The 26,425-nt window shown below is 53.8% G+C and overlaps 1 protein-coding gene across 3 annotated transcripts in view; it reads right to left on the minus strand.

The window, feature by feature from the left end:
* The window catches only part of PSD (pleckstrin and Sec7 domain containing), a 34,909-nt gene extending 10,931 nt beyond the window's left edge, over window positions 1–23,978 (minus strand). The window contains exons 1-9 of one of the 3 annotated variants that reach the window (XM_018069086.3): window positions 23,089–23,978; window positions 22,905–23,007; window positions 21,766–22,234; window positions 15,688–16,131; window positions 6,865–7,059; window positions 6,278–6,358; window positions 5,604–5,716; window positions 4,681–4,739; window positions 4,055–4,144 (exon numbers count right to left, since the gene is read on the minus strand). In XM_018069086.3, the coding sequence (XP_017924575.2) occupies window positions 4,055–4,144; window positions 4,681–4,739; window positions 5,604–5,716; window positions 6,278–6,358; window positions 6,865–7,059; window positions 15,688–16,131; window positions 21,766–22,234; window positions 22,905–23,007; window positions 23,089–23,865 (2,331 nt within the window). In that variant the 5' untranslated portion in view covers window positions 23,866–23,978. Of the gene's footprint in view, window positions 1–4,054; window positions 4,145–4,680; window positions 4,740–5,603; window positions 5,717–6,277; window positions 6,359–6,858; window positions 7,060–15,687; window positions 16,132–21,765; window positions 22,235–22,904; window positions 23,008–23,088 lie in introns of all 3 variants that reach the window. The other 2 variants (XM_029958503.1, XM_029958504.1) reach the window with 2 other exon arrangements.
* Window positions 23,979–26,425: the final 2,447 nt, after the last annotated feature.

Here is a 26,425-nt window from a genome sequence, read left to right on the forward strand (position 1 = left end):
GCGGGGATAGATTGCATCCGGGGGGACGGCATCCCACCCGGGAGGACGGCATCCCACCAGCGGGGACAGATCCCACTCGCGGGGACAGCATCCCTGGTGCTGATGCCACGCGAGTTGATGGAGCTGCCCCCGCTGCATCAGCTGGCCGTCCCTGCCTCCTCTCCGCGGAGGTCCAGCAGGTGGCTGGACCCTCCTGGGCTCTTGTGGGGCTGCGGTGGTGGCATCTCCTGGGCTCCAGGGGCTGGGTGGCATCTCCACTCGGTTCTATCTGGGCAGGCTTCAGAGCTGCTGCTGCAGCCCTGTCCACCCCAGAGACCTATAAAGCTGGTAGGAGATGGGCCCAGTGGAGATGTGCTCAGACCTTCCATCTTCAGTGCCCACCCCAAGCTTAACACTCCTGCCTGTCCCTCCCAGGTCAGGCAGTAGCTAGAGCCACTCAGCTGGTTACAGGCAGGACAGAGATGCTTCAGGCAGCTGCTCCTGTGAAGATGCAAAGAGCTGGGCATCCTTGCAGAAGGCGAGGATCGATGCGTAATTTAGTTAGGCTTGACTGAGCAGGAGATGCAGCCAGTGGAGAGGGGGAAATTTTCCACTCTATCCTAACTGCTTGGCATAGGATCACTGGGCACAACTTGTGAGGGAGGGGGCATGGGTGCCTGGCACATCAGATATGTTGGGCTGCCCCTGAGGCTGGGGGGAGCCAAGGGAGCTGGGGCAGGGCGGCATATTGCTCCCAGGGGAAACAGGCAAAAAAAAAATAGCCCGAGGGATTAGACTGAGCAAGCGTTTCTGTGATTATAGCTCAGAGGTGGGAGCCAGGGCTTTCTTCCCACATTGCTAATCACTTACCCAGCACTCTGAGCGTCTGAGCCCTGCTGTTGTGCCTCCAAGCTGGAAGGTGGGGGCCCATCCTACCTTCCTCCCCCGAGGACCCGACTGCATTGTCAGGCTTAATTCATTAACATCTGTGACGTGCTCTGGGCTTCTAGGCTGGAAGGCAGCACAGATTTGCCTCATTCCTGCAATTGCTAAGCAGTGACGGGGAGAAATTGGGCCTGATTTAGTCCTACTGCTTTTCTGCCAGCCAGTAAAGCACAAGGTTAAACTAAAAGAGTAAGGAAGATGGGGATGAGCTGAGGCTCCACAAAGTAATCAATCTTGTAAAGGTCAAATCCACATCTGAAATATAACAGACAACCAGCGAGTGAAATCCCAGGGGGCCTGGGCTAAAATCACACTGTCAAGAGAAAAGCAACATCTCAAGAGCTAACCAAAATACCACCAATTCCAGGATGACCTCCTTCACCTCCTTCCTTCTGTATGGGCAGTGCCTTCGTACGGCCACAGGAGTTCAGGTCCAAGCCTGCAGATGCGGGCATCTTCAGGCATGGCATTACATGGGTTCTTATATCCCTGGCATGGCTCCATGCCTGAGGAAGGGAGGGCAGCCGTTTCTGCAGAGTATAGTTCTCCAGAGGAGCTTCCAGAGCCACAGGAAAGGGTTTCCAGCAGCAGTGCCAGTAAGGCATCACTGCCTTAGCTCCAGCAGCAGTGCTGTGCAGGGTATGGTGAAGCACTGTCAGTGAGGGGGATGTGGTGCTCAGCTGTGAAAGCTCTTAAAGTGTTTTCATTGCTTCTGCATAAAACTGGGATTGTTTACATGTATTAGCTAGTAGCAGATAAAGTTCTCATCTGACTCAAGCTGCCACAAGCTCTCAGGCATCACACTGTGTTTGTCTTGGGACTCCCCCTGCAGCCAGAGACAAGAGGAGTGCTCAGGCTCCCTGTGGGTCTATTCCTGACAGTGTGCCCAGAGTCAAAGGGGACAGTGGCCTTGTGCCCCTGCAGCCACCTAGGTCCTCTCTTGCTGCCCCCATTCCCGGGTGGTGAGATTCCCTGTGGGCGAGAGCCACTTCCAGCCCTCCAGCTTCGAAGTTCGTGCTGTAGCAGCCTGTGCTATCTACCTAGGCAGGCTTGGAAGAGCCCCCAGGACCTTTCTTCTGTGCTGCTGGAGCTGCCCAAGACCCAGCCTTGAGCTTTGGGAAGCTTCTGCAAAGCCTGCTAGCCCTTCCTCTCTCCTGCTACCCTTAGGAAATGCGTGTGCTCCTGGAGCACTAAAATTAGCCAGACAGCTGTGTGGCACGCCTGCACAGGAGCCTCAGTCCCCAAGCACAGCCCGCCAGCTAGGTCTGCCAAGGAGGCAGCATCCTACCCAGGGTAACAGGGCTAGTGAGCCTGTCCCCATTTGTCTTCTCCCTCAGCCTGTGTGGAGACCGGAGCACCAAGCAGCCAAAAGCACTGGGCAGAAGCGAAAGAGGGTCTTCTCTTGTTGAGCCTGGCAAAGGCTGCCCAAGAGAGGCACAGGCCCTCCTTGCCAGTCCTCCCTCTGGCACAAGCCCATCTCACCTGCCCTGCGGCCCCACTCCGCCTTGCACAGGCAGGGGGTTCCCCAAGTGGAATGGTGTTTCAGGTGAGGAGCTGCAGCCTGCCCCATGTGAGGTTTCTCACACTGCCTTTTACTCCCCCTTCCCAGCATGGCTCCTGTACAGAGGCGGCTGAAAAGCGGCGGTGGGAAGCACCGCAGCTGCAGAGGGAACAGGCCATTTTTAGCAGAGCAGCCTCCCAGCTGCTGGGCCGCGGGCAGAGCTGTGCGGGGCTGTGCTGCAGCACTGCAGCCTCCCCCACTCCCTTGCAGCCAGCAAAGGTCTTGGCCACTGCCTATAAGAGAAAGCCTGTAGCTTTGTGGCACTTCCTCACTATCCTATTTCCCAGTGGTCTGACGGGGTAACTTGATCTCACATGTTTAAACTGCTGGTACTTTTAGGGGTGAAGTTTAACAGGAACAGGGCAATGCCTCAAGTGCAGGTAGCCCACTGTGGGGCACCAGGGGCTGCAAAGGGCGTGCACTAAGGAGTCTGTGGAGCTTGGATACTCCAAAGTGCAGCAGCACTGAAGGGCAAGGGTTCAGGGTCCACATTTTGGATGTTTCCATCCATTTTGGGTGCTTAAAGCCTTTTCTGGAGCTGGGTTTAAAATGATAGGAGAATTTTTCCTGAGTAACTCCTTTTACTGGCAAAGCGTGGGCTGAGAGGGAGGACAGCCCTATTGAGAACTGCTGGTAACCCCTTAATGATGGGGTGAGCGACACAGCCAGGAATAGACCCACAGAGGCTGAAAAGGGAGCTCAGCTTTTCACCCTCTGTTGCCTTTTTTCCTCAACCACCTCCCCCCATTGTGGCTCCAGCACCCTGTGGGAACCCATTTTCCACATCATGAGTATTTTCCAATTGTAGCGCTTCACCAACAGCAACGGTTTCTGCCTGGCAGAGCCCATGGGATCTAAGCCTATTCCCAGGGTCTAAGACAGGGAGACAGCAGCGCAGAACACCATCCTGAGAACAGGCGATGCCAGAGAAGCACAGCAGTCCAAGGCCAGAGGTGCTTGCTTAACACTGCCCTCCCTGGCCAAGTCCCTCTGGGAACAGGGTTAGGCAGGGAGAAGGCAGGATACCCTCAGTCACACCAGTGTGGTGAGTTCCCAGCTTTGAGGCTTTAACCTGCAGCCCACCATCCCCACTTCCATGCCTTGCCCATGTCACCTCTACCACCAGAGATGGCTCCAGTCCCAGGGCCTGGCCAAAGCTTTGGGCTCCAGTGCTTCAGGGAGTCAGGAAGGGCAGAGTACCATTGTGATGATGCCATGAAGCCTCTGGCTGCAGCTGGGCAAACCAACCTTAGCAAGCTGCCCCATGTCTGTGAGAGTAAGCTCCCTTGCCTGTGATACCGGCATAGCAAGAGCAGTGAGGGAATCAGGATCCCAACCGGAGCTCCGGTGTTCCTCTGGGGGAACAGGACAGCCCATGTTCCCCTCAGCAAGGCAGGGGGAAAACTGTAGGCCCAAGGACCACCACTGTTCTTGCATGTTAATGCATCTTGCATTCATAGCATCCCAGTGTGATCCAAGTGTGATTCATAGTATCCCCATGTGATCCAGCCCAAAGCTCTCACTTTTGCTCCTCCTGCTTGGCTGGCCAGGGAGAACAATTGAATTTACCTTGAGCAAATCCTTGGGGAAGTCAGTGCCTCCATTGAGTCCCTCCAAGTTGCCAATGAAGTCAGAGCAGGACATTCTCTTCCCAATATTCTGGGGGAGCCAGGGGGAGAGAAATGTGGGGGTTACCTTTGGGACAGAGATCAATAGTGGCTGGAGCAGGTCCCACAGCCCAGGAACAGACACCCATCTCTGCAGAGGGGTGAGGGACCAGCCAGGTATCAGGGAGGCTGCTTGCAGGTATGGGGAAGCTGTTGTCTTTACATAGACTCCAGGAATTTGAAATAGTCTCCCCACTCCCAATGGCAGCTGGTTTTGGAGTCTCATTCCCACCTTCCCTCCCTGTCCACTTTTCTCTTCTGTCCTCATCCCACCTCTACATTTTCCAGCTCATCGAGTCTCCCCCAAAGCCCCCCTCTCTCCTTCACCAGCTCCTCCTCTCATTCAGCCTGTCTCCTCTCTCCTCACCAGACACATTAAGGGTGACCAGTGCTTGTGGACCCAGGGTCCCATGCCTTCTGCTCACGTGGCTCCGTCCTTGCAAGTCCTCACTCTTGCCCCAGCACCTATGGTTCAGGGTGATGGGCTCAGACAGGGGACAGACTGGGGCAATGGCAGTGTTAACTTACATGTCCATGTAGATCTGTGTTTAACAGCATCAGGGCACAGGTGAGGGTGTGGGCTCCATCTGCAGCACAAGCACAGGACAGGAATTAGAGCCCCCAGCTCAGCCCTGTAGCTGGTGCTCCAGACCCTTGGCATCTCAGGCAGGGCACAGGGGCTCTGAGCCTCCAAAATAGGCCTGAGCCCCTTCCTCCTGCCCCAGGCACAAGGAGCACACAGCAGTCAGTGTAGTGATGACAGCGTGAGGGCAAGTAGGTAGGAGGTCGCTGGATTAAAGCTGGCCCCAAACCTGAGCATACAAATTCCCTTCCAACCCTGCAGCCCCTACAGCCAGGCAGTGATGCTGTAGCTAATCCTGCAGAGCTACTAGCATGGCAAGATAGGACCAGCACAGCCCTCTGCCAGCCAGGCAACCCAAACCTCACCTGTCCCAGAGCCAGCTCAGAGCAGACTCAGCAAGTGAGCACACACAGAAGAGATGCAAAGACATGAAACAGTACAAAGTGAGTATCTGTGCTCCCCAAGTGCCAGGTACATGGGTTTTCTCACTTGGATATTCCCTGAGCTGAGGGTCTGAGAGCTGAGGTCTATTTGGTGAGGAGGGCCATCTCTTGCTTCCTGTGCTAATCTGCTCAAGGTCAGAAGTAAGGATGGGTTGAGTCCTAATTATGCATCACCCAGCCAAAGCAGGCTTAAAAAAAAATAATCTAAGCAGCTGTCATTTGAGGGAAATGACATCTCCGTAACCAGGGCTATCTTCCAAGGTGTCAGTATAGGCTCTCAGTTTGCTCTCTAGTTTCACTTTGAGCATCTTGACTGAGCTGACAAACACACAGACTCCCTTGAAACACACACACACACACACACACACACCACACACACACACACACACACACACACACACACAGAGACATGTACAGTTTCTTACCTTCTGAAGGGATGGCATTGGGATTACACTCATAATAGCGCTGCGAAAAATGAGCCAGCACTCGCTCTCGCTCTTGCGTCTCTCCCATCAAGGCCAGCTCTTTTAGAAAGGACCTGAAAAAGCAGCAGCAGTGCTGGTCACACATGAAGCCCCCCAGTAGTTTCTCCAATCCCCCTTGCGCAGGAATGGAACTGTTGTTTCTGGTTTGGAGACCCCCCCGTGCGCTGGATGAAGCCCCACTGTTTCACATCCCTCCCTCCCAACCCACTGTGGGACTCTCCTCCAAACCCACAGCACCATATCCTGCTGGCACATTGCAGAGGCCTACAGCCAGTCCCAGGAGCTACACCAGGAAAGGAGGTGGAGGTAACAACAGAAGGATTCGAGTTCAAGACCTGAAAAGCCAGGCCTAGGTGAACCTGACTGTCATCCGACTGCACTGACCATTGAGTTAAGACTGGGGATGCTCTTTCTTTATTGTGTGGCTGAGAGATCACCTTGGGAATCACCCTCTCCTGTTTAAGAGGTAAGAGGATCTCCAGCTGGGGAGTCATGGGTTCAGCCTGCTCGTGCAGATCTCTGTGTGGTTGCAGAGCTGTAGAGGGCACGGTCTGTTGGGACCTCACTCTGGTGGCCACCACACACATGCACATGTACATACACTCAGCTCTGACCTGAGAGCCTGGTCCAGGCTCATCCCCGTGAACACGAAGAACTTCAGATATTCCCCTGCCACCATCCTGCTGAACTCATTGCTGAAATAGAAAAGGGGGAGAGTAAGAGTGGGATCAACCAAACTGTGGGGACAGCCAAAGGCACACAGGAGTTGGGTGGATTCTAGGAGGCTGGGAACTCCCCAGGGTTGCAGACGGTGTGCTGAGGACAGACACACCCCACAATCCCATGAAACCCAGAGAAGTCACCCACAAATCCAACAGGAATACTGGGTATGTAAGAGAAAATGGAAAAACTAGAACTGGAAGGGCCCACGAGAGGTCAGCTAGCCATCCCCCTACCCTAACCCCCTACTGAAGCATCCAAGATGCAGTCATGATAGGAAGGTACCAAAATCTGGATGTCTCTTAGGTTTTAAGACCTTCAGAGGTAACACCTGCTGCAGATGTAGCAGTCATGGCTGTGAGGGCCTGCCAGCTGTTCCCTGCCAGCCTGGTACCCCGCAAGGGCAGCAGCTGTGGGTGCACCGCAGGCGCAGGTGAGACCCTTGCACAACAGAACATTCCTTGCTATTACCCACACGTACTTCTTCCCCAAGTGGCGAGCCACATCTGCTTTTTTAAAGCCATCCAGGTTGTAGAGCCTCTTGGCCAGGCGTTTGGCGGCCTCCAGGTCAGCCTTGTGCCCATTGGAAAGGGTGTCCGTGCTGCCCAGGACCAGATGCTCCACGCTGTCCATCTCCGACTCCGAGTCTGAAACCAGCTGGCTCTGGGGGTGGTCACTGCAATGGAAAGGGGCACTCCACATTAGCCTGCCTACAGATCCTCTGCTCGTTCAGCTTCTCAGGAAATGCAGATTCCTCACGCTGCTTTGGAGACTCACTACTCACTGCTGGGACCCAGGATGAACAACACTGGTCAGACACACTCCAAGGTTGGGACTGGGAGCTAAAGGAAGGTTTGAGGATGCAGCTGGAGGAGAGGTGGGGTGATGGAACAGCTCCAGTGACAGATGACAGGATCAAGACACCCAAATCCACATCCAAACTGGATGTACAACTGCTCCAAAGTCCCCCACTCTGAGCCTGTGAAACTGTATGTGTGGGCTCAGGCTCTGCCAAGCTCAGCTGTAGCGGAGACTTGGAGCAGAAACATGTGCACATCACATGCTGTCCTACAGATCCACACTCATTTTTTAATCTGGACAAACTCCTCGTGCTGCTCTCAAGCACAGTTTCTACCCGAGACAAGACAACTGTAATTTCTTCGTTCACCTTTTCCCACTCACTCACTTCAAAGCACTACACCCCCCTGGCCTCCCAGCTCACAGTGGAGTGTACTGTCTTCTCCAGGCTACCCATCAGCTCTCAGCCCACCATGCCTTAAATGGCCACGTTAGGAGACACTCTTGGCTTGGCCCCCAAAGCAATCTGACTCAGCCATGCAGAAGTTATCCCAACTAAAAGCTGGTTGAATCTAATCAACAAGGAACGTTAAGCAACTCTGACCTCGCCCAAATTTTCTGGCAGCCCTTGCAATGTTCCAGTCTGATTTATTTTTAAAAGTTTCTAATTGAGTTTTAAGAGGCCTGCTCTCCTGAGCCAATTACCCAGGCCAATCTCCTTGAGGCTCTGCTTCTTTCAAGAAGGACAAGCCTCCTTTCTGCTCAGTGGTGCCTATCCCAGGGGAGCCCTCCACAGCACTGACAGGCGTGTTAGCATCCTGGGGGGCTCCCCCAGCTGATGTGCAGTGGGGGAAGCTGTCTGGCAGAGCCAAAGCTAACTTGAGTGCTTGACAGTAGAACAGGCTGGGTGCTGCTGGGCCAGTGCTGGGCACACACCTCAGGCTCTCTTCAGCTCCTTGTGTGGCTGCAGTCACTGTGATCTCAACCAAGGATAGAGGTCACAGGCTCTTTTCTTCCTAGAAGCAGAGGAGATGAATTCATTCCAGCAACTGGCACCTGCCAGCCATGGGCTGCGATGACTGTATTTTTTGCTAAAACTCTTCATCTGCTATCACAAGGGCACAGGCACTGTTCCCTTCCCAGCCCAGCAGCTCCAATGGTGCTTTTCCAGCTAGAGGCTGAGCTACAAAACCCAAAGCCACCCGTGCCCCAGTTGTACCTCCAGAGCAGGAGGCTGCTCAGTCACCCTCTGAAGATCTTTTAATTCTTCTCAACCACCATCACTAAAACTCCTGATATGCTTTTGGACCTCACCTGTCCTGCCTGAGAGTTGTCCTCCCTCACATGGCTGGTTCCTGAAGCCCCCAGGGACAAACCCAGAGCTCTGAGTCTTCCCCCATGACCTCTCTTCCCATTCTGTGGTCCTCAGCTTTTCTACCTAGTGCTGAGCATCCAGGCATGAGGCCACTTACAAAATCTGTCTTGTCCTTCAAAACCTCTCTGTCCCTGCAGGCTCCCAACCTGTGACTGCAATTCTTGCCTTGCTTCTTGTAATGGGCATGCAGTGATCTCAAGGCTTGAGTCTCAAAGTAGCTCTACCAGCGGGATCCGCTGTTCCCTCCTTCACCAAGTCCCCACACTGAATTGGGGTTTTACATCATAAAACATAACCTTGCTCTCAGAATGAGGCACAACCCAACCGTGCCATGAAATAGGTTTTCTTCCATCGCTCAAGCCACTCTCATGCTGTTAAATATGGACAATCAGCCTCAATAGACTCAGAGTGCCCCCCTTGTGGCACCTGTCTGTCACCACTCAATGCCCCAGCTGGCTTGGAGAATGTGCAGCTTAACAGAGAGAAAACCAAGAGGCCAGTCCTCAAGCAAATGGAGAGCAGAGCAAGAGACATGTCTATGTCTCAGGCAATTGAGATGATGCTAATTTTCTTGCCAATGAGCTAATGTCTCAGGGTGGTTGTTTTACTGTACTTTGTAAAGTGACATTCTAGTTTGGCTTGAAGAAACACTGAGATAATAGTTTTTACATTAGGTACACACTTAAGGAACAAAGATCAAATTCGGTATTGCACAAGTATCCTCAGACTGAGATAAGTCATGCCCGAGCGGACCCAGTGCTGGCTCATCCCTCTCCCTGCTGCCACCACTCAAGTCATCTGGAGCACAGGTCCTCCTGTCACCTCAGAGGTGTTTGCTAGAGAGCCCAAGTCCCCTGACACGCTGTGTCAGCCACAGCGAGGCACTTCTGGGGGGCTCTGCAAGGAAGGCACGTAGTCCAGATCAGGGCTTGCCCTGGGACAGAGGCTCTTCACTGACCATCTCCCACTCTAGCTCAGCAGAAGGACCACATTGTGTTTCCAGCCCTGGGGAGCTGCTGCAGGGCCATGGTCCTGCTCAGGGCCACCACACCACACACACTCCTTCTCCCAGGCCAGATACTTGTCCAGGGCCCAAATGTTCCTTCTCAGGGCTAAACACTCCTTTCTTTCCTGGAGCTGGTTCATCATCTTACCCCCATACTTCTCCTCTGGCCAACATCCTGGAGCCCAGCAGCACAGACCACAGCACATTCCCTGGCTGCAATGCACTGTGGCACTGCAGGAGTCCTGATATCCTCTCCACCTTGACACCATCAACTAAACTCACTCAGCACCACATGGCTGCCACCAACCAGGAGCAAATCTTCTCCCCTGGATGTGAAGCAGCCATAAGGTACTAGCTCTGCAAAACTAGGACTGGGAGCTGACCTCCAGCTCCTGGCTGCCAGCAGCAATGTATCTGCATGGTGGAACTCTTCCCACACTGTACCTGCATGGTGGGATCCTTCCTGCACCAACAATCTGTCCCCGGGAGCTGGAGAGGAGAGACTCCCTGGAAACAGGCTGGGACCAGTAGTCATTGGTTTCAGCTGGGGGTGCTCAGCTGAGCTCCTAGGCTGTCCAGATCCTGCCTGACACATTTCCAGGTGAGACACCTGCTGTAGGAAACGCAAGACCTTCAACCGCAATCCAAATGCCTCTTGCTCCCCAGATGAGGCTGGTTTCATCCTGCACCATGAAGGGACAAGGCAAGGAGCCTGGTGCAAGTCCACAAGAGACATGCATAAGGCAGAGCAGCACTCTGCTCTCAGTTCCCAAAGCCCCACATGCAGGGCTAGATGCCCAATGCCTCCGCCAAGTGAACCCAGCCTGCCTAATGTTGCTGCTAAGAATGTACCAGACCGGATCTTTGGCTGAGCTAAATAAACGCAGCTCCCTCCATCGGTCTCAGTGGAGCGACTTTGATTTATGACAGCCAAGATCTGGGCTGGTTCATTCCTCGCAGAATTGAAGTTAGGGCTGGGAGGACACTTGAAGGTCAGCCAGACCAGCCTCTAACCATAGGCGGGGCTGGTGCTGCTTTCTGGCAGCTGCTGAGTCCAACATGGTCCTCAAATCACCCAGCCAGAGCAGTACCCACCAGTGTTACTGCTGACAGATCCATGTAGGACTGAACTTTGGGCAGCTGTGCCCCTCCTCAGTCCTGTTTCTCTGTAGACTTCCAGAACCTCCCCTGCAGCACTAGCCCTCTCTGGAGATGTCTACCTGTCCTCCATCACCCCATCCCACCAGCTCCTCTTGTGAGGGGCACAACCACTCCTGCAGAGGACAGGGACTGACGCTGCAATCCCACCAAACAATTTCTGGAACCAGCTGAGAGCCTTAAAATCCAGTTACTCACCTGCTGGGTGGAGGGTTGTCTTCTCTTTCAGAGACACAGATGCCATAGGGTCAGCACAGGAAAACCTGGGTCTCTAATCAAAGCCACCCTATGTAGCCCCCCCCGCTACCAAAAACCCAGCCACCTCAACCCATGACACAGACTCTTGGGCCAAGCCCAGCCTAGGGGCTCTGAGTCAGATCTGAAAACTTGAATTAACACCTGACACATGGGGCTGCATCCCACAGGTATGTGCTGCTGCTCATGCCTCTGCAGGCAGACTGCCATCCCTGGGATCCACTGTCCCCATCCTCTATGCCATGGAGGGCTAACTCGTCCTACGTCCTGGCTCCTGCTGGCCTTCATGGCTCAACATGGAAATGCATGGGGGAAAGCCCCCCAAGGCTTGTGCTTAATTTCTTGCTGTGCCAATGCTTGTGGTGAGACCTCTTCATCCTGTTCTCTAGCCTTATTCCTCTACTGTGTTCCCACTCCAGCCCATCCCATACCTTCCTTCCCCTATCTCCATGCTTTCCTCATTGCCCTCCTTTCTCTGCTCAGCTCTCACCCTCAACCTCATGCATCACACCCTGAATCCACCCCACGGGGCCCCAAACTGGGCATAGCCCTTCTGGGCACCATCTCACCAGTTTGCCCAGTGCCACCTGGGAGCCCAGGCCAGATGATAGACCTGCGCTGGCCCCGGGAGGGGCACCGGCTCCCCGACCGCTGCAGTAACAAAAGGGACCTTATAAAGAACAGCAGCGGAGCTGTCTGGCAAGCCCCGCGCTCCAGCACTCGCCAGCGGCCGCGGTCTGGCAGGGACGCAGCTCTGAGTGGCGGCGCATCCTCCGCCCGGGGCAGCCTGCCCCGCGGGCTCCCCGCTGCTCCCACGCAGCCGCAGCTCCAAGGATGAGCTCTCCCTCTAGCGAGGCTCCGGGCGTGCTGCCCCTCGCAGTGCTGCCCCTCGCCGTGCTGCTTGGCCCTTTTCCCCAGGCGGTTTGCAGCCCCGTCTTCGATGCTGCCTCTCCTGCCTGCCCTTCCTCCTGTCCCACAGCAGGCGTGCCCCGATGAGGTCCCGGCAGAGCCTGCCCCGCTCGGGGGACGTGTCACGTCCCCTCCCTCCGCGGGCACCCCTCAGGGACCGGCACGGCTGTGCCCGGGCCAAGGCTGGCTCCAGGGGAGTGGGATGGAAGTTGGGCAGCTGGATTTCAGGGGGCTTACACTCCCAGAGAGATGCAGTTTGCCCATTTACATCCCTTCGGGGCTGATGCCCCAGAGCCTGCGTTGCCTTGCCTGTGGGCCGGCAGCCCCGGCTGCCCGTGTACAGGACTGGGCAAGCCAGGTGATCTTCTGGGCACCTGCCTGCACCTGGCAGCTTGGTCAAGTCTTGCAATTTGGACCTGCAGTTGCAGAAGTCTGGCTGCCACCGCAGAAGCGACTCCCTGCAGTCCCCAGGGTTGTCCCGGCTCCTGCCCCGACATCTCGCCAGCACTGCATCTGTCCCTGGCCAGCCTCGCCTGTCCGGAGGGACCCCCCCAGCCCTTGGGGGCTATGCCTCCACACATGCTCTGTGGGTCAATGTCATAGCCACATGAACAGACTGCTTTAACTGCAGCCCTCTGCTCAGCCAGAGTGGGGGACATGCACACCTTCACCTCCTGCCCAAATGGGGTGATAAAACCGACTCACTGAGCCTCTGCTCCATGCTGGGGTGTGCCCACCACTGTGGGGTGCCCCGCGGGGGGTGGGGGGGCAGCGGGGGTGTTCAGCCACTGCTCCCTCCCTTTCAATCTAGCCTGCTGCAGTAGGTGCATGCATCCCAGCACCCAGGGAGGCGTCTCTGGGTCTGCACTTAGACACACTTTCCGCATACAAGGTCAAGATAAAAGCGTGGTTTCAGACTATTGTGTGCTGAGGGACACCAGAGCCTTGGCGTGAGCAACAAGGTGGTGTGAACCAAGGCCATGGGCTGCAGGGGACACAACACTTCCCCAGCAATTCAGGGGCATCACCGACTGACACCAAGAGAGGCAAAAAGTCACAGGATGCAGGGCCATCTCCAGCCCAGACCCCAACCCCAAGCATTGCAACAATGAACACCAAAGATTTTGGAGGGCACAAGGAGGACAGCTGCAGGTCAGCACAGGTCCAGACCCACTGGTGTTCATCACCAGTCACCACATCATACCAAAGCCCTGCAGCCTGAAGTCACCTCTGCCAACCCTGAGACTGACAGACAGTGTAAAGCACAGTCTCCACCGCAGAGTCCCCCTGCCCAAGGTCTCATCTGCACTGGCGGCAGCCAGTCTATACTGCTTGTGACTCTGCAGTGACTCTGGGCAGTGGCTAATGCCTTACTCTGGCCCTGCTGGCACGGGTAATGTTGCATTACAATGGCTGCAGAGGTTCCTTAGTTTTCCTCAGCAATTTCCATTAACTACCCCTTAGTGGGAGCATTACAAGGATACTCTCTGCTCGAGAAGATCAGCCTTGCCAGACATCAGGATCTGCTGGTTCCAGACCATGAGAACCTTTGAGCAATCAGCACAGACACTTCTTCCTCAAACTAAGTGGGAAGCTTCAGCTCTGCGGTCGGCTCCACTCAGAGTCTAGAAAGTTGATGGTACCAGTGATGTGGAAGAGGAAACTTCTTGGACTTCTCCCTTGCCAGAAAGCCCTATGTCCTGAGTACTGACTCTGCAGATGATGGGCTGTCTCAGACCGACCCTGGTGCCATATGCCTTCTCAGCCTAGTTCCTGTTCCCAGTCCCAATCTCCACTCCTTTCCACTGCACAAGATGGCAAATCCCAACCACACCTGCCTCTCTCCCCATTGCCTAAGGGGACTATGAGGGGAGGCTCACTCCACACCAGGGAGCAGAGAGCTGGGCTGCTCCTTGCTGGGTTCTGTTCTCCCACATCTCATTTCTCATCATCTTTCCTGCAGCCTCTACTGGAGCCAGGGCACTGGCTCACCTGCTGCAGGGCAGCATGGGGGGTCTGAACATCATCTGTAGCCTAGGAGACTGGCAAGAAACAGGGCCTGAACTGGACAAAATTAAGAACTATGCAGGGACCTACTGATAACCAAGGGAATTGTTTCTAAATGGGGAAGGATAGTTGCCTGGGACTCTGCGTGCATGTGTAACAGAAGCGAGCTTATGGTACAATGGGAAGACCAAGCCTTGGAGTCCCCAGTCCAGGGAGCACAGTGGGGGCTGCAGCTGGGTTTCCCCTATGTTCCCCTGCCACCAAAGGTAGTCCTGTTGGAAGAGGAGAAGACAAGAGGCTCAGCAAAGGTGGGCTCAGAAAAGATATAGGGCAGTTTGGGGGATACACAATACCCCTCCACAGCCTGTGCCCAGCACTGCTCTGAAGCCTGAGCTAGGAGGGAAGCACAGTGCTGCAGAGTCCTCAGCACTGTCGGCATGCTCTGGGCTCCACTGTCTATAAACCAGTGAGGAATAACCTCTGTTAAGCCGCCTCATTGTCATCCCTGCTGCTAGCTGTGTCTTTGCACCCTCACATCTCCCTGTGCCCCTGTGGCACTGTTGCTGTGGTACAATGGCATCCCACAGACAGTAAGTCAGATACTGTCCTCTCAGTTTCTCCAGGGTGCTCTGTTTCAGTCCCTTGCCTTGACAGAGGAATAGGAAGCAATTCTTCCTGCAGAGAGCACTGACCACGGCCGGATACCGCCACCCTTCACTGCCTCGTATCTCCCAGACATGACCGGTTTTACAGCACAAACCCAGCCTACAAGGATGGCACAGACTGTGACCAGGAGTCACATCAGTTTGGTGGTGAAAAGACCAAAGCCTAAGCCTAGAAAGTAGATGAGGGATTCAGGATGCTCTGGCATTGCACAAAAGGTCACTGAGCGAAGAGACCTTGTAGGGAGGCAACGAAAACAGGAAGGTCAGCACTGGCATGAATGAGACACCAGGTAGTTCAATAGCCACCAACTCTGCAGCTAAACCACTGGACTGGATCTGACATCCAAGCCAGACCTGTCCACACCCCAGATGAGTGTGGAAAAGATGCAGCCTATCAAACTGCCACATCACAAGTGCTTCAGCACAAGACCTTGCTGGAAGAGGGAGGAGTGCAGGAAGGTGTCTCAGCCTGGACATGGACTTACATAGGGACAGGTTGGAAGTGGTGGGGCTGAGCTCCCCCAGCCCACTCATTGCTGCCCCCAGCACAAGGGGCAGCCATCCTGAGCCCAGGTGAATGCAGGCTGGGAGCAATGTACAGGGAGCCTCTGGTGGGCTGTGCTCATCTCTGCCCTTCATCTCCTAAAATAAACAAGGCTGAGGAGGTTCAGGAGGCCAGGACAACAGCTCAAGAAACAAGAGGCTGCTACTCAGATGGCAAGGGATACAGCCCCCAGTAGGGAAAGGCTGTCAGATTTCTACTGGGAGTTAAATTCTGACTGGCCTCTCCCCAGAGCCACCATGGATGCTGGACTGTCCTGCAATGGAAACCACCACAGGATTGAAGTCCTGGGACTCCCTGTTTGCTTGGCTGGAGGAAACCTTACAGCCCTTTTGCACCTAAAAAGCAGGCAAAAATGAAAAAGGAGTTGTGTTCCCATCAACACACCTACCACAACACCATGGTGATCACTGGCTTGATCAGCCACTGCCCAGAAAATCCAGCACACACAGTCCTGACACTTCCCCAACAACACAAGTCAGACTCTGGCTGCAAAACAGACCTCAGCATTAGGCTCCACATCAAGCTGTAGTGGTCCAGCTGGACAGCAAGCAATTTTGGTCACTCACCTTGTGTTGGAGGCCAAGGGAGTACCAAAGCTGTCCACTGAGTGGCAAGGGCTGTGCCGAGCACCCTTCCGTCTTCTCCCCCGCTCCTCCTCCCTCTCTGTCCAGGGGGCATCTGTGGCTGAACTGGTCCCAGAGTCTGGCTCCAAATGAGCCAGAGGAGCAAAGTTCTCCTCAATCAGCTTGGCGCTGTCTCGGATTTGTCCCTGTATTTCTGGGGTGAGAGCTGGGAGGTCAAAAGTGAAAAAAGTCCCATGGGTGCGGGCTGGGGAGGAAAGGATGTCAATGGAGTCCAGGCTGGTGTAAGATGTGCCTTTGGCTCGATGGGACTCCATGATGGTCTCAAAATGCTTGCTGAAAGAGTCCATGCCATCCTTGGAGAGGCTGTGCCCTAGTAGGAAGGGCACTGGAGACTTGAGCATACCCTGTGTGTCTCGATCCATGATCCTAGAGGGAAAGAAAGTGAGAAGAACTGGTCATTGAGGAGCAAGGGATCAAGGCCCTGAAACAAAAGCCCACATGCTGTTCCAAAAGGAAACTGAGGAGGGCAGAAATCTCTTCTGAACATCTGTAGACCATCAAGGAAATGCCTCACCTGCCCAAGACATCATGGGAAGAGGGACTGGGCTGGCCTCCCTCCAGCCATATGCTTCTCCTTTAATGAGCCACAGATTTTTGTTCCTTCAGTGGCTCATCCTCATAAGAAGCTTATGAGATGGCTACTGCTCCCAATCACTTGGCTTGAGCTTAGATCCAATAAAGGGCTCAAGCACCAGAAGCAGGATGTGGTTCAGCTCCATTTCCAACCAAATCTGGAAGTGGCTGAATTTTTCATGAGCCTTCAGAGCTTCCACCACCCAAAAGGCTCCTCCTGAAGCTGCTCAGCACAGTGTGACACCTTCTTCCATGAACACTGCACTATGGTCACTGAGCACCTTGCTCAGAGCATGACCAACACCCATCTGCAAGGTCTGCTGCTGGTTCCAGAAGATGTCTTGGACCCATCATAAGGTGATGTTGAGTCCCAGGAGACATGTGGGACTGAGCACAAAGTGATACTGAGCCCCAGGTTTCCCTAGGTAGTAGAGAGGGAGACTCACACCCATTTCTGGGCTTGGGGATCTGAATTGCCCCATGTCCTAGATGCCAGGCTTGGTCTTGGTTCATCATCTTGTCAGCCCCACAGAAAGGCCAAACCTGTCTCCAATGCTGGTCTGGGTCCAGCCCAACACAGAAGTTTCTAAACCCTGGAGCCCTGAATGTTTTGTCCTGTAAATGAGGTGAAGTGCAGCCTACCCACCCATCTGAGCACGTGACAACAGGGACATTTCCAACCCAGGGAACATGAATGCTTCAGCTGTACAAGCACAAACACAGCCCTAAAAGCCTACTTTACTCATAAGCCGCTATCATTATATTAAAGCAGCGGAAAAGCACTTGTTATGCCACTCTCTCCTCTGATTAAAGGAGAGGAACTGCTCCAGCCTGTCATAACATTTGTTATGAACAAACAGCTTCGTACAGAGGGCTCAGAAGATGTGTTGCTGTTACACACACCAAATGATTTTCATTCATTAGCCTTCACATGCTGCTCAAAAATCTCACCCTGATTACTTCAGCAGGCCAAGAGCTGGCAGCTTGACTCCCCCAGAGTGCCAGCTGGCTTCAAGAGAAGTGCAGCAAAGCCAGATACAGGTAAGCAAGGCAGGGTGCAGGCTGATCTTGCCCATCCACCAGCATTATCCTGGCTGTGCAGCACCACTTGACACTCTTACCATTCCTGTAGAAGCCCCAGGAGCAGTCACCTCTGGGATGGCTTTCTGGCAGGACAAGGCAGAAGAGACCTCTTTAACATCTGCAGATGTGTTTTACGGATGTGAATGTGCATTCACCATCCCCCACACCCAGCTGCATGCTATTAAACCAAGCTAATGCTGCTGACTGTTTTGCACCTCAAATCCATAAAGAGGGTGACTGGGCTGTGCCAGGGAAGACAATGCCAGCAGACAGAAGGAATCTTGTTCCCAGGAGAGGGAGCTGGACTCATTCTTGTGATCAAGTATATTGCCACCAAGCCACCAAAAAACTACAGCTGGTTTTGTCCACACCATCCAAGCTCTGGAAGCAATCTTTCCACCTCAAAATATCAAGCACAAAGCCATTCAGCTCCAGAAGGATCTAGTCACAGGAGCATACATGCAATGCTGCCTGCTCAGACCTGGATGTTTCATCAGCTCCTGTTGTGCTGCCCAGCCCCTCCACACTCTGCTCTGGTCCCCCAGGAATGGCCAGTGCACTGACACCAAGCCAGACAAACACAGCTGGGAGGAGCAGAGGAAAGAAGGAGATTAAGAAGCTGTAATTGAGCATCTGTGCAAGGGTGACGGGCAGCGGGAGATCAAATAGGTTTCCAGCCGTGAGCTGGTGTGGGAGGAGCAGTGAGCCTTCCTTAGAAGAGGGCCAGGCAGATACAGAGAGGAAGCGGATGCTGGGAGCTGATGGCTCTACTGCACTGCACGTAAGTGCCAAAGCCAGCAGCACCTCAGGCAAAGGTTTGCATATAGGGACTACGGGGATCTGAGCAACCGGGTTTCTCCAGTTGCATCTGATGGCTGATGGAGGGGAAGGGGCTCATTCTGCCCTCCCTGTCTGGTGCTGCAGAGCTGTGCTGTCCCTGGTGAGGGGAAGAAGAGGGGAAAATCTCTCCTCTGGCCCTCAGTGTTTTTCACTCTCTGCCAAATGCTCCTGTGACCCTCCAGACTGCTGACTGCCCCCATCGTGCTCTACTCCTCCAGCCTGCACAGGCACAGCAGGCGCTGTGTGGGGATCTTCGCTCAGTTCAGAGAAGGTAAAACCGTACAGCACCATCAAGCAGCTCCTTGTTTTATTCCTCTCTGAGAAAAGCTCACATACAGACCAGCCCCAGCAGCTCCCTGCACTCCCCAAAGGCTCCTTTGCACTCCTCCAGCAAGGCAGCAGCCTGCTCTTAGGGCTCAGTGTCCTAACTCTGACCCATGCTCAGGCACAGGTACTGACCACAGGCACTGCAGTCTCCTCCTGACTGTCCACACTCCCCTGCCACATCCACGCCATCACGCTGTCTTCAGTCCTTCCCCAAGAGTTGCAGGCGTCTCTCCTGCTCATTGCCAGGTGCCTGCCAACATCACCCCAAGCATCCCCCCTCCAGACCAAGCCCATGGGATGCAGGAGCATCACCCCGATCAGTGGCTCCATGGCGAGTTTGGACTGAGACAGAGGCTCAACCTCAGCAAAACACAGCAGAGTGGCTACTGAGGCAGGTTAAGCATCTACTTCAACGTTTGATGAAATTGAGGCCATAACCATCTTTTTAATCTCCAACAAGGCTTGCCCTGCAGCTATTTTTTTGCCACTAAGCAGTGAGCACAAAAGCTCTGGAAAGGCTCCCCAAGCAGCAGATCTAGGGGCTTTCCTGGGCAAAACTGTTCTACTTGCAGGGAGAAAAAGCATCACTGCCTCCCATCAGCCCTCTGTGCTCTCAGGAGACCAGGGCACCCCGTAGCAAAGCCTCTTCTCTCTTATCAGCCCAAGGCACCCACACTGTGGGCCAAGCCAGGCTCTTCTTACAGCTTAGCCAGCACGTCTGCTGATGCTCAGGGAGGAAGGGAATTGAGCCTGCTCTCACTGACAGGTCTTGGCTCTCAGGGACTAGTGGGAATAAAGACAGTAAAGGCTTAGACTAGTCATTAGAGTCAGTAGATCTGACTTTAAATATATTCAGAGAGCAGATTTGCTGGAAGAAGACACCATTTTTTTCATTGCTTTTCATGCCTTGTTTGATTTGGTGTTGGATTATTTTTGCTATTAGCATGCTCTCTTAGTTTGGGAGGGTAAACCACCAAAGAAGGCTCTGACCTTTGGCCAGAATACTAAGTACAACAAGGTAGTACCAAGCCAGTTCCCCTTGCAGAGGGTGCTAAATACTTAGAGCTAGATAGTCAAACAGATGTACATATCTACTGAAAATCAGCATCCAAAAGTGCTTCAATAATTTTGTAAGGTTGGCCCTTCCAAGCTACCAAGACAGGCTTGAGGTTCAGCAGCTCCTGCAGCAGCAGAATGGTGCCAGGTCCAGGGAGTCAGGGGGGGCTCCTTCATTGCCCCAGCTTCACTGCTCCTGTGAGCAAGCAAAGCAGAAAGCCTGAAGTAGAAAACATCAATACTGGTGACTGGTAAACAGGGATGAGGACTGCAGCTGCATAGCTCAAAACAGTGTGTAAGCAAAAATCCAGGGCTGTGATGCAGGGACTGAACAAGCTCGCAGTTTGAGCCTCATAATTTTCAAGACACAGTCCACAGGGTCTGCACCTACCAGGGGAATATTCAGTGGGCTGCAAAGCAAAAGCACCCCACTGGTCTACAAAGAAGCCGAGCAAAATGAACATGACATCACTATTTATACATTGGTAATTATACCAGGAGCATCATCTTTTAGGAGCAACAATGCATTTAAGGACACATTCAAGGATTCAGCACTGCCTGGGGAGCTACAGTAGGGTGCCTCAGAGGACAAAAAGCAGGTCTAGGCTTACAGCTCACACAACTTGTAGTAGCCTAGAACATATTTGGAAAAAAAATACCACTATGCAAGATAATTGTTACAGCAACTTGAAGAACTCGCTTGCAGTGGTAATAACTTTACATTTTACTCAAAATGTCTTTTGGAAAAAAAAAAGTACATTACCAATGGCTTATTTTCAGCTTTTCTCTAGAATTCAAATGTTTTGAGAACAGGGTCGGTGGCAGGAAGAGATGTATCTGTCCCCTCCAACAGAGATGCAAAGGCTGGACAAACTGACAGGAACTCAGCTCCCTTTGGCATGTACACCTTCCCTCTTTATCAGCCAAGCACCTTCATTTTTTTCTTCCCAGTGCAGCAGCACCACTGAGGGGTATATTTTCTTTTTTTTTTTTCCCTCCTGCCAATATCAAAACCTCTCTTTTCCTTTTTTTCCACCTATATGCCCCCATCTACCTTTTGCACAGCTGGATGAGTGCATGCTGCCACACGGCACCCCAGGCATCACCCTGGTTTTGTGCTTCACAGATGAAACCTATCCCAACTCCCATGGAGCAATTGCTGATGATGCTGAGACTCCTCACCTCACTCAAGACTCTTTGACAATACATGTCAGGAGACGACCTTGGCTGCCACTGCCTGCACAGGCATCTACTACTCCCAGCCAGGGCCTTTCCCCTCCAGGTGTCTGTCCCACACAGTGCTCTGGAGCAGGTGATGTTCGTCATTTCTCACAGCCAAACCACCACTCCAGAGAAACCTCCATGGGCAGTCTCATGCCACCAGGCCAAAGGGCCATGTCTCATAGGTCCTGGTTGCCCATGCCTGGCAGTGGGCAGACAGCAGCTCGGAGCACGCTTGCCGCCCAGGGGTAGGCAACTGAATGATAACCTTGGTATCGCCCACTCCATCAGCCTCCCAGCACAGGGTGTTTTGCCACACATGTGAAAAATCATACAAAAGGTAAGAAAAAGCTTTTTGCATCCAAATGTATCCCCTACTCTTTCCCAAACATGGTAAATACCTACTGAGGCCAAGCAAATGGGACCGGTCCCACCACTGAAGCACAGCCATATGTGAAGGGTAGGATAGTACGGCAGTATCTGCCAGTCCAGAGCAGCTGTAGGACACGACCTGTGCTCAGGTACCCTGACACCATCACCCCAGCACCTGGCAGCACTGGGGCAGAATGTAATTAACCTGTCAGGACTCATGGTGGGAAGCCTTGACTCAGCCAGGCAACCTGAGCTGCAAGGGCTCACCCAGGGGTGAGCCTAGTGCACAGGGCTGGATCACCTGTGCTGCCTTACTCTTCCCATAGTTCAGTGAGGGCCCCCTCCCAGTCCCAGCCCCAGTCCCAGTCCCTGTGGTGAAATCCAGGAATCCCATCTCACCCACACACACAGTTTGCATGGAGCTAATGGGATTTTTGTGTCAGACACTTTTTGGCAGAGCCCATTTTGCCATGCAGGATATAATAAGGAGGGCAAGAGGAACTTTTTGCCTCATGCACAGAGCCTCACCTTTCTCTATTCTCCTTCTTCATTGCTGCAAACACCTCATTGTCCTCGTCCATGTCCCTGTCCCGCAGCCCATCCTTCAAGCAGCCAGTGCCTGGGGTGGGGGGCTCCTCTGGTGTGCTGTTCCTTCTGCCTGGCGTGCCCCCAAAGCTTGGGTTGCTCTCACTGTCCTTCTGGCTCTCAATTGCTGAATCCACTTCTTCCTTCTCGGCCAGGATATCATCGATGTTGGTTTCACGATAGCACCTCAGTGGAACAGTGTCCAAGTCTGTCTCAGAGTACTTCACTGTCCTCCTTATAATCCCAGTCTCACAGGAGCCAGGCTTCTGGTTGCCCAGAGGAGACACTTCTATCTCCACTTCCACGTGACTCAGGCTGTGCTCAGGTACTGACACTGGTGGCTTAGCAGGCAGTGGGGAGACAGACTTGTGGGGGGACTCAGCCAAGGGCGTGGAGTCAGGGGCAGAAGAGCCTGCAAGGAAGGCCCAAGCATTCAGAGCAATGGGGAGCTGCACTGGAGAGCTCTGAGGAGCCACTCCTGCAGCATCACACAGACACACACACCAAGAACTCATGTGTCATTCATGATACATGTCAGAGAATCATTAAGGTTGGAAAAGACCTCCAAGATCATTGAGTCCGACCTTTGATCCTCCTGCCAACATCAAAACCTCCCAACTTTTTCAGCATGTCAACTAAATCACAGCATTAAGTGCCATGTCCAATCATTTCTTGAACACCTCCAGGGAAGGTGACTCCACTATGTGATGTGCACTGGGGAACAGTGACAGGGAGGCAGAAGAAAAAAGAGTGTGAGAGGCAGAGACAGGTTGCTGTCAGGGCTAGTGCATCCGCAGCCAGCCTTGAGCCCCCATCTGAACCCAAAAGCCCTTCTGCAGAGGCAGCCATGGGCTCTGTGTCATCTCCTTTGCAGGGCCATAGGGGACTCTGCAGGGAGGTTGGTGTGTGCAGGATCTGGCCCCAGAAGGACACAGACTGGCCAGTCTTGAGGGAGACTTGGCTTTCCTGTGGGTGCTGAAAAGCCCCGAGGGATGGGCAGCCCCAGGGAGAGTTCTGGCAGCAATACAGACTTGCAAAGGAGGGGTGGGTACAGCCAAGGGCATCCCCCTCCAACTTCTTACCTGTCTTTGGGGCATCTGAGGAGCCATAGAAGAATTCCCACTTGGCCTTGGCAATGCGCTGGGCATGGGCCGAGCTCTGCCGGGGGTACAGCCAAGCGTTGCCCTGCAGAGGGAAGAGTAATGAGTGGACAATGGATCCCCAGGGCAGAGCCCCACGCCCGCTGTGGGGTACCCCAGTACCTACTTGGGAACGGGGCTCTGGCTTCAGGGGGCTTCTGGAGAATGTAGGGAACTCCTCTGGCAGCCCATTGGTGAGGGATCGGCAGAGGCAGCTGGTGTTGATGGCACAGAACTCCTTCCCACAGGGACGTGTCCCCCCTGAGGTCCTGTCCCCGGCCAGGAGCGGGTCAGATGCGGAAGCCTCCAACTTCAGTGTGTGCAGGAGCCGCTCCTGGGGCAGGGTCTGGGGTTGGGGGAATCCCATGTCCCCAGTGAGCTCCAGGCTGCGGCTGAGGCTGTAGGGGCCATTCTCCCAGCAGATATGGGGCGTTGTCGGGCTCCCCAGGGTCCGCACACTGGCCTTCTCAATGAAGCGGAAGGTGACAACAGAGCTGTGTCCCTCTGGGGTTTCCGCCACTGGTGGGCTGCGTCTGCCCAGGGAGGCGATGGCTGGGCCAGGCCGGCCCCGCCGTGGGGTGCAGGGGGCAGTCAGTCGCCCTGTGCCCGGGCAGCTCCCATTGCCAAAGGGTGCCGCCTCAGCCGGCCTGCGGGCCAAGGAGCCGGTGCTGCTGTACAGGCCGAGGGGGCAGCGGCGGGTATCAGGTGCCAGGCCCTTGCGCAGCAGGTGGAGGCGGCCGGCGTTGAGGTTGGGGGTGAGGCAGGGCGGGGGGCTGTGCCGCCCAGCGTCGAGGCTCCCCCCTGCCAGCCAGGGCCGCCGGCTCACCCTGTGGGCAAATGGCGGGGGTGAGACAGCACAGCCCTCCTCAGGGTGGAAGCGGACAGGTCCCCCCGCTTGGGCCATCCTGCTGGAAGAGGGCACAGAGGTGTCAGGTCTGGAGCCCAGCAGGGTGGCACAGACACAGCAAGGCAGGTTCTTGGTACCCCTGAGATGTCTGAGTTGAGAGGCGATGCATCCTCAGGCAGCCCTGAAACAAGGGCGAGGAGAGATGGTTAGGGAAGGGAAGGCACAAGAAAGAGTCTGTGGCCATAGGGAGGACAAGCCAAAGTGGCCCTGTCCTTGCCGCAGGAGCAAGAGATGCTCCAGGTGACACAGCCCCCGGCAAATCCCCTCCTGTTGCAAGAAGCTGGCAAGGTTCATTGAGGGCATTACACCAGCACGACCGCAGGGACACTGGCAGTCCCTTGCTTGGCCCCAGGCACCCAGAGTGTGTGCTTTCTCCCCAGGGTGCCAGGATGCTCAGACATTTACCCCACAGACCAGCACCCCAGACACAGTGAGAGAGCACACTATAAAATGGGTTTCATTTATCCTGCTTTAGGCTGAATATATTTACTACCTACAGCCTATAGCCTACTAAAATCACTTCAATAAGGGGGAAAAAAATTATATACTGGATCACTGAGACATCCTCCAATTACACTTGCTCAATGAGTTTAACATGAGCAGCAAGGGCAAGGAGCCTCTCTCTTTGGAGGTCAGCCTGGGTTTAAACTGTGTCACACCAGCACATGCCGCAGCCACTACTGGTGGCGCAGACAGAGCTGTCAACACCAGTAGATCCAAAAAGCAGTGGTTACAGACAATCCCAGCCTGGGGGAACAAGGCATGCCTGTCCTGCATACAGCTCACTTGCCTGCCTGTCTCTGCCCAGAGACCATTTACCCAGAGGTGGGGCCAGATACCCCACAGCAATGGGTGGGTGGCTGCAGGGGAAGGCAGGACCCGGTGCCCCCATCAGCCCTGCTGCTGACATTTTTCTTTTTTCCAGTGGAGCTAAAACTTGTACTTATCCTTCCCTGAGTTTCTTCAAATTCTTAATGTGCAGAGAAGATTCTGCTTGGCTGCATTTGCCTTCTGACAGATGCCAAGATACTAAGTCCTGCACTCTCACCATTTGAAAGTGAGAAACCAAATGCCAGCTGCAAACAGGAAAACATGATTTCTTCTCCCTGTTTCTGAGTGCAAACCAGACAGGATTAAATTCCTAAAGGACGTGGGGCTCAATTTTCCACAGTGTTTAGGCTCCAAAGATGCAGAGACATAACTCTTAATAAAATAGCCCAAATCACACCTGTGGGACAGGCGCCCATCTATCTGCACTATCACATTGCTAAAAAATCTGTCTCCTGCTGAGCAGCAGCAATCTTTTACTTCACTCACTGCAAAAATATACTCTCGTGTTTAATTTATCAGTTACTGTTTTTAAAATCTTTTTCTCCTGTTATGGTTGTGTTCACATTCAAGGTTGCTGAAGTTAACTGATAAATAATAAAGATGCAGGGTTTATATATTTCAAATGAAATTCCACTTTTTATCTCAGTGCAGACTGACACACATGCCAAGGAAAAAACTTATCACTTGGAATAGTTTGCATTCACTGTAGCATAACAAATCTACAAAAACCAGCCTATCTCGATGCATGTGAGTTATTACTAGAATAAACAGGATAAGTAGAGTGTTGTTCCGGTTATTAAAGAATTATCAAATTCAGAGTAAAGGCCATGCCTGCCTTTGACCCACCGAAGCCAGATGGCTACACCATCCAGCGGAGTGAGCTTTTCTTTAATAATGAAAGGTAAAAGGCACAAATGCAACTGTGATGAAAAACCAGTGATGGAGCTAAGGCTTCCTGCTTGCTGATTTCAGTTGTGCTCTTTAAATCACTGTGATGAATGGGTTGGGCTGTAAAGCACCAGTGGGCTGGAGAGAGCCTTGCTGGTCCTGCTGCCTAAAGGCAGGAGAAGTCCTGCAAATGAAAGCTCATAGGGTGTCTGCTTGGACAACCCTGGGCATGCATTCAAAGAGGAAAACTTGGGAGCTGTAGTGTGATAGCTGGGAGCTGCACATCAGTGGGGAATTTAATTTGTTCAATAAAACATCTCACAAGAAACTTGTTCCTCCTGGCTGTCCCTTCTTAGTGGCCAAAGGGATGTCCAGGGATGCCTCTCGGCCCTCGCTTTGAGCCGCACCCGGTGCAACAGGGGATGGCTGGTCCCCATGCAGGCGCTTGCCTGGCGGAGTGATGCGGTGGGAAGGCAGCAGCCAGCAGGAACTGCTTACGCTGCGGGGGAAGAGCACACCCACGCCACGGGAGTGTGGGGATAACGCGCAGGAGCTGGAGGAGGATGAGAGGGAATTGGGCAAAGAACGGGACAGAGATGGGACGGAAGCAAGAGGTGCAGGGCTGGGGACTGAATTCACACGACGGGCCGTAGTTGGCGAAACCAGGCTGTGGCTGCCGGGCCACCTGACGGGGCTAGGGCGGGATGGCCGCCGGGAGATGACTCTACCCTCCCGAGGGACACGGAGCAGTTTCGGGGGATGCAGTGGTGACCGAAACGGGGTGCCTGGCGGTCCGAGGGCTGTAGGGTAAACAGGGGACCTCTTCGTGATGAGGTGT

The sequence above is a fragment of the Manacus vitellinus genome, unplaced genomic scaffold (assembly GCF_001715985.3).
Source record: "Manacus vitellinus isolate BGI_N305 unplaced genomic scaffold, ASM171598v3 scaffold_15_pilon, whole genome shotgun sequence".
Taxonomy (NCBI): domain Eukaryota; kingdom Metazoa; phylum Chordata; class Aves; order Passeriformes; family Pipridae; genus Manacus; species Manacus vitellinus.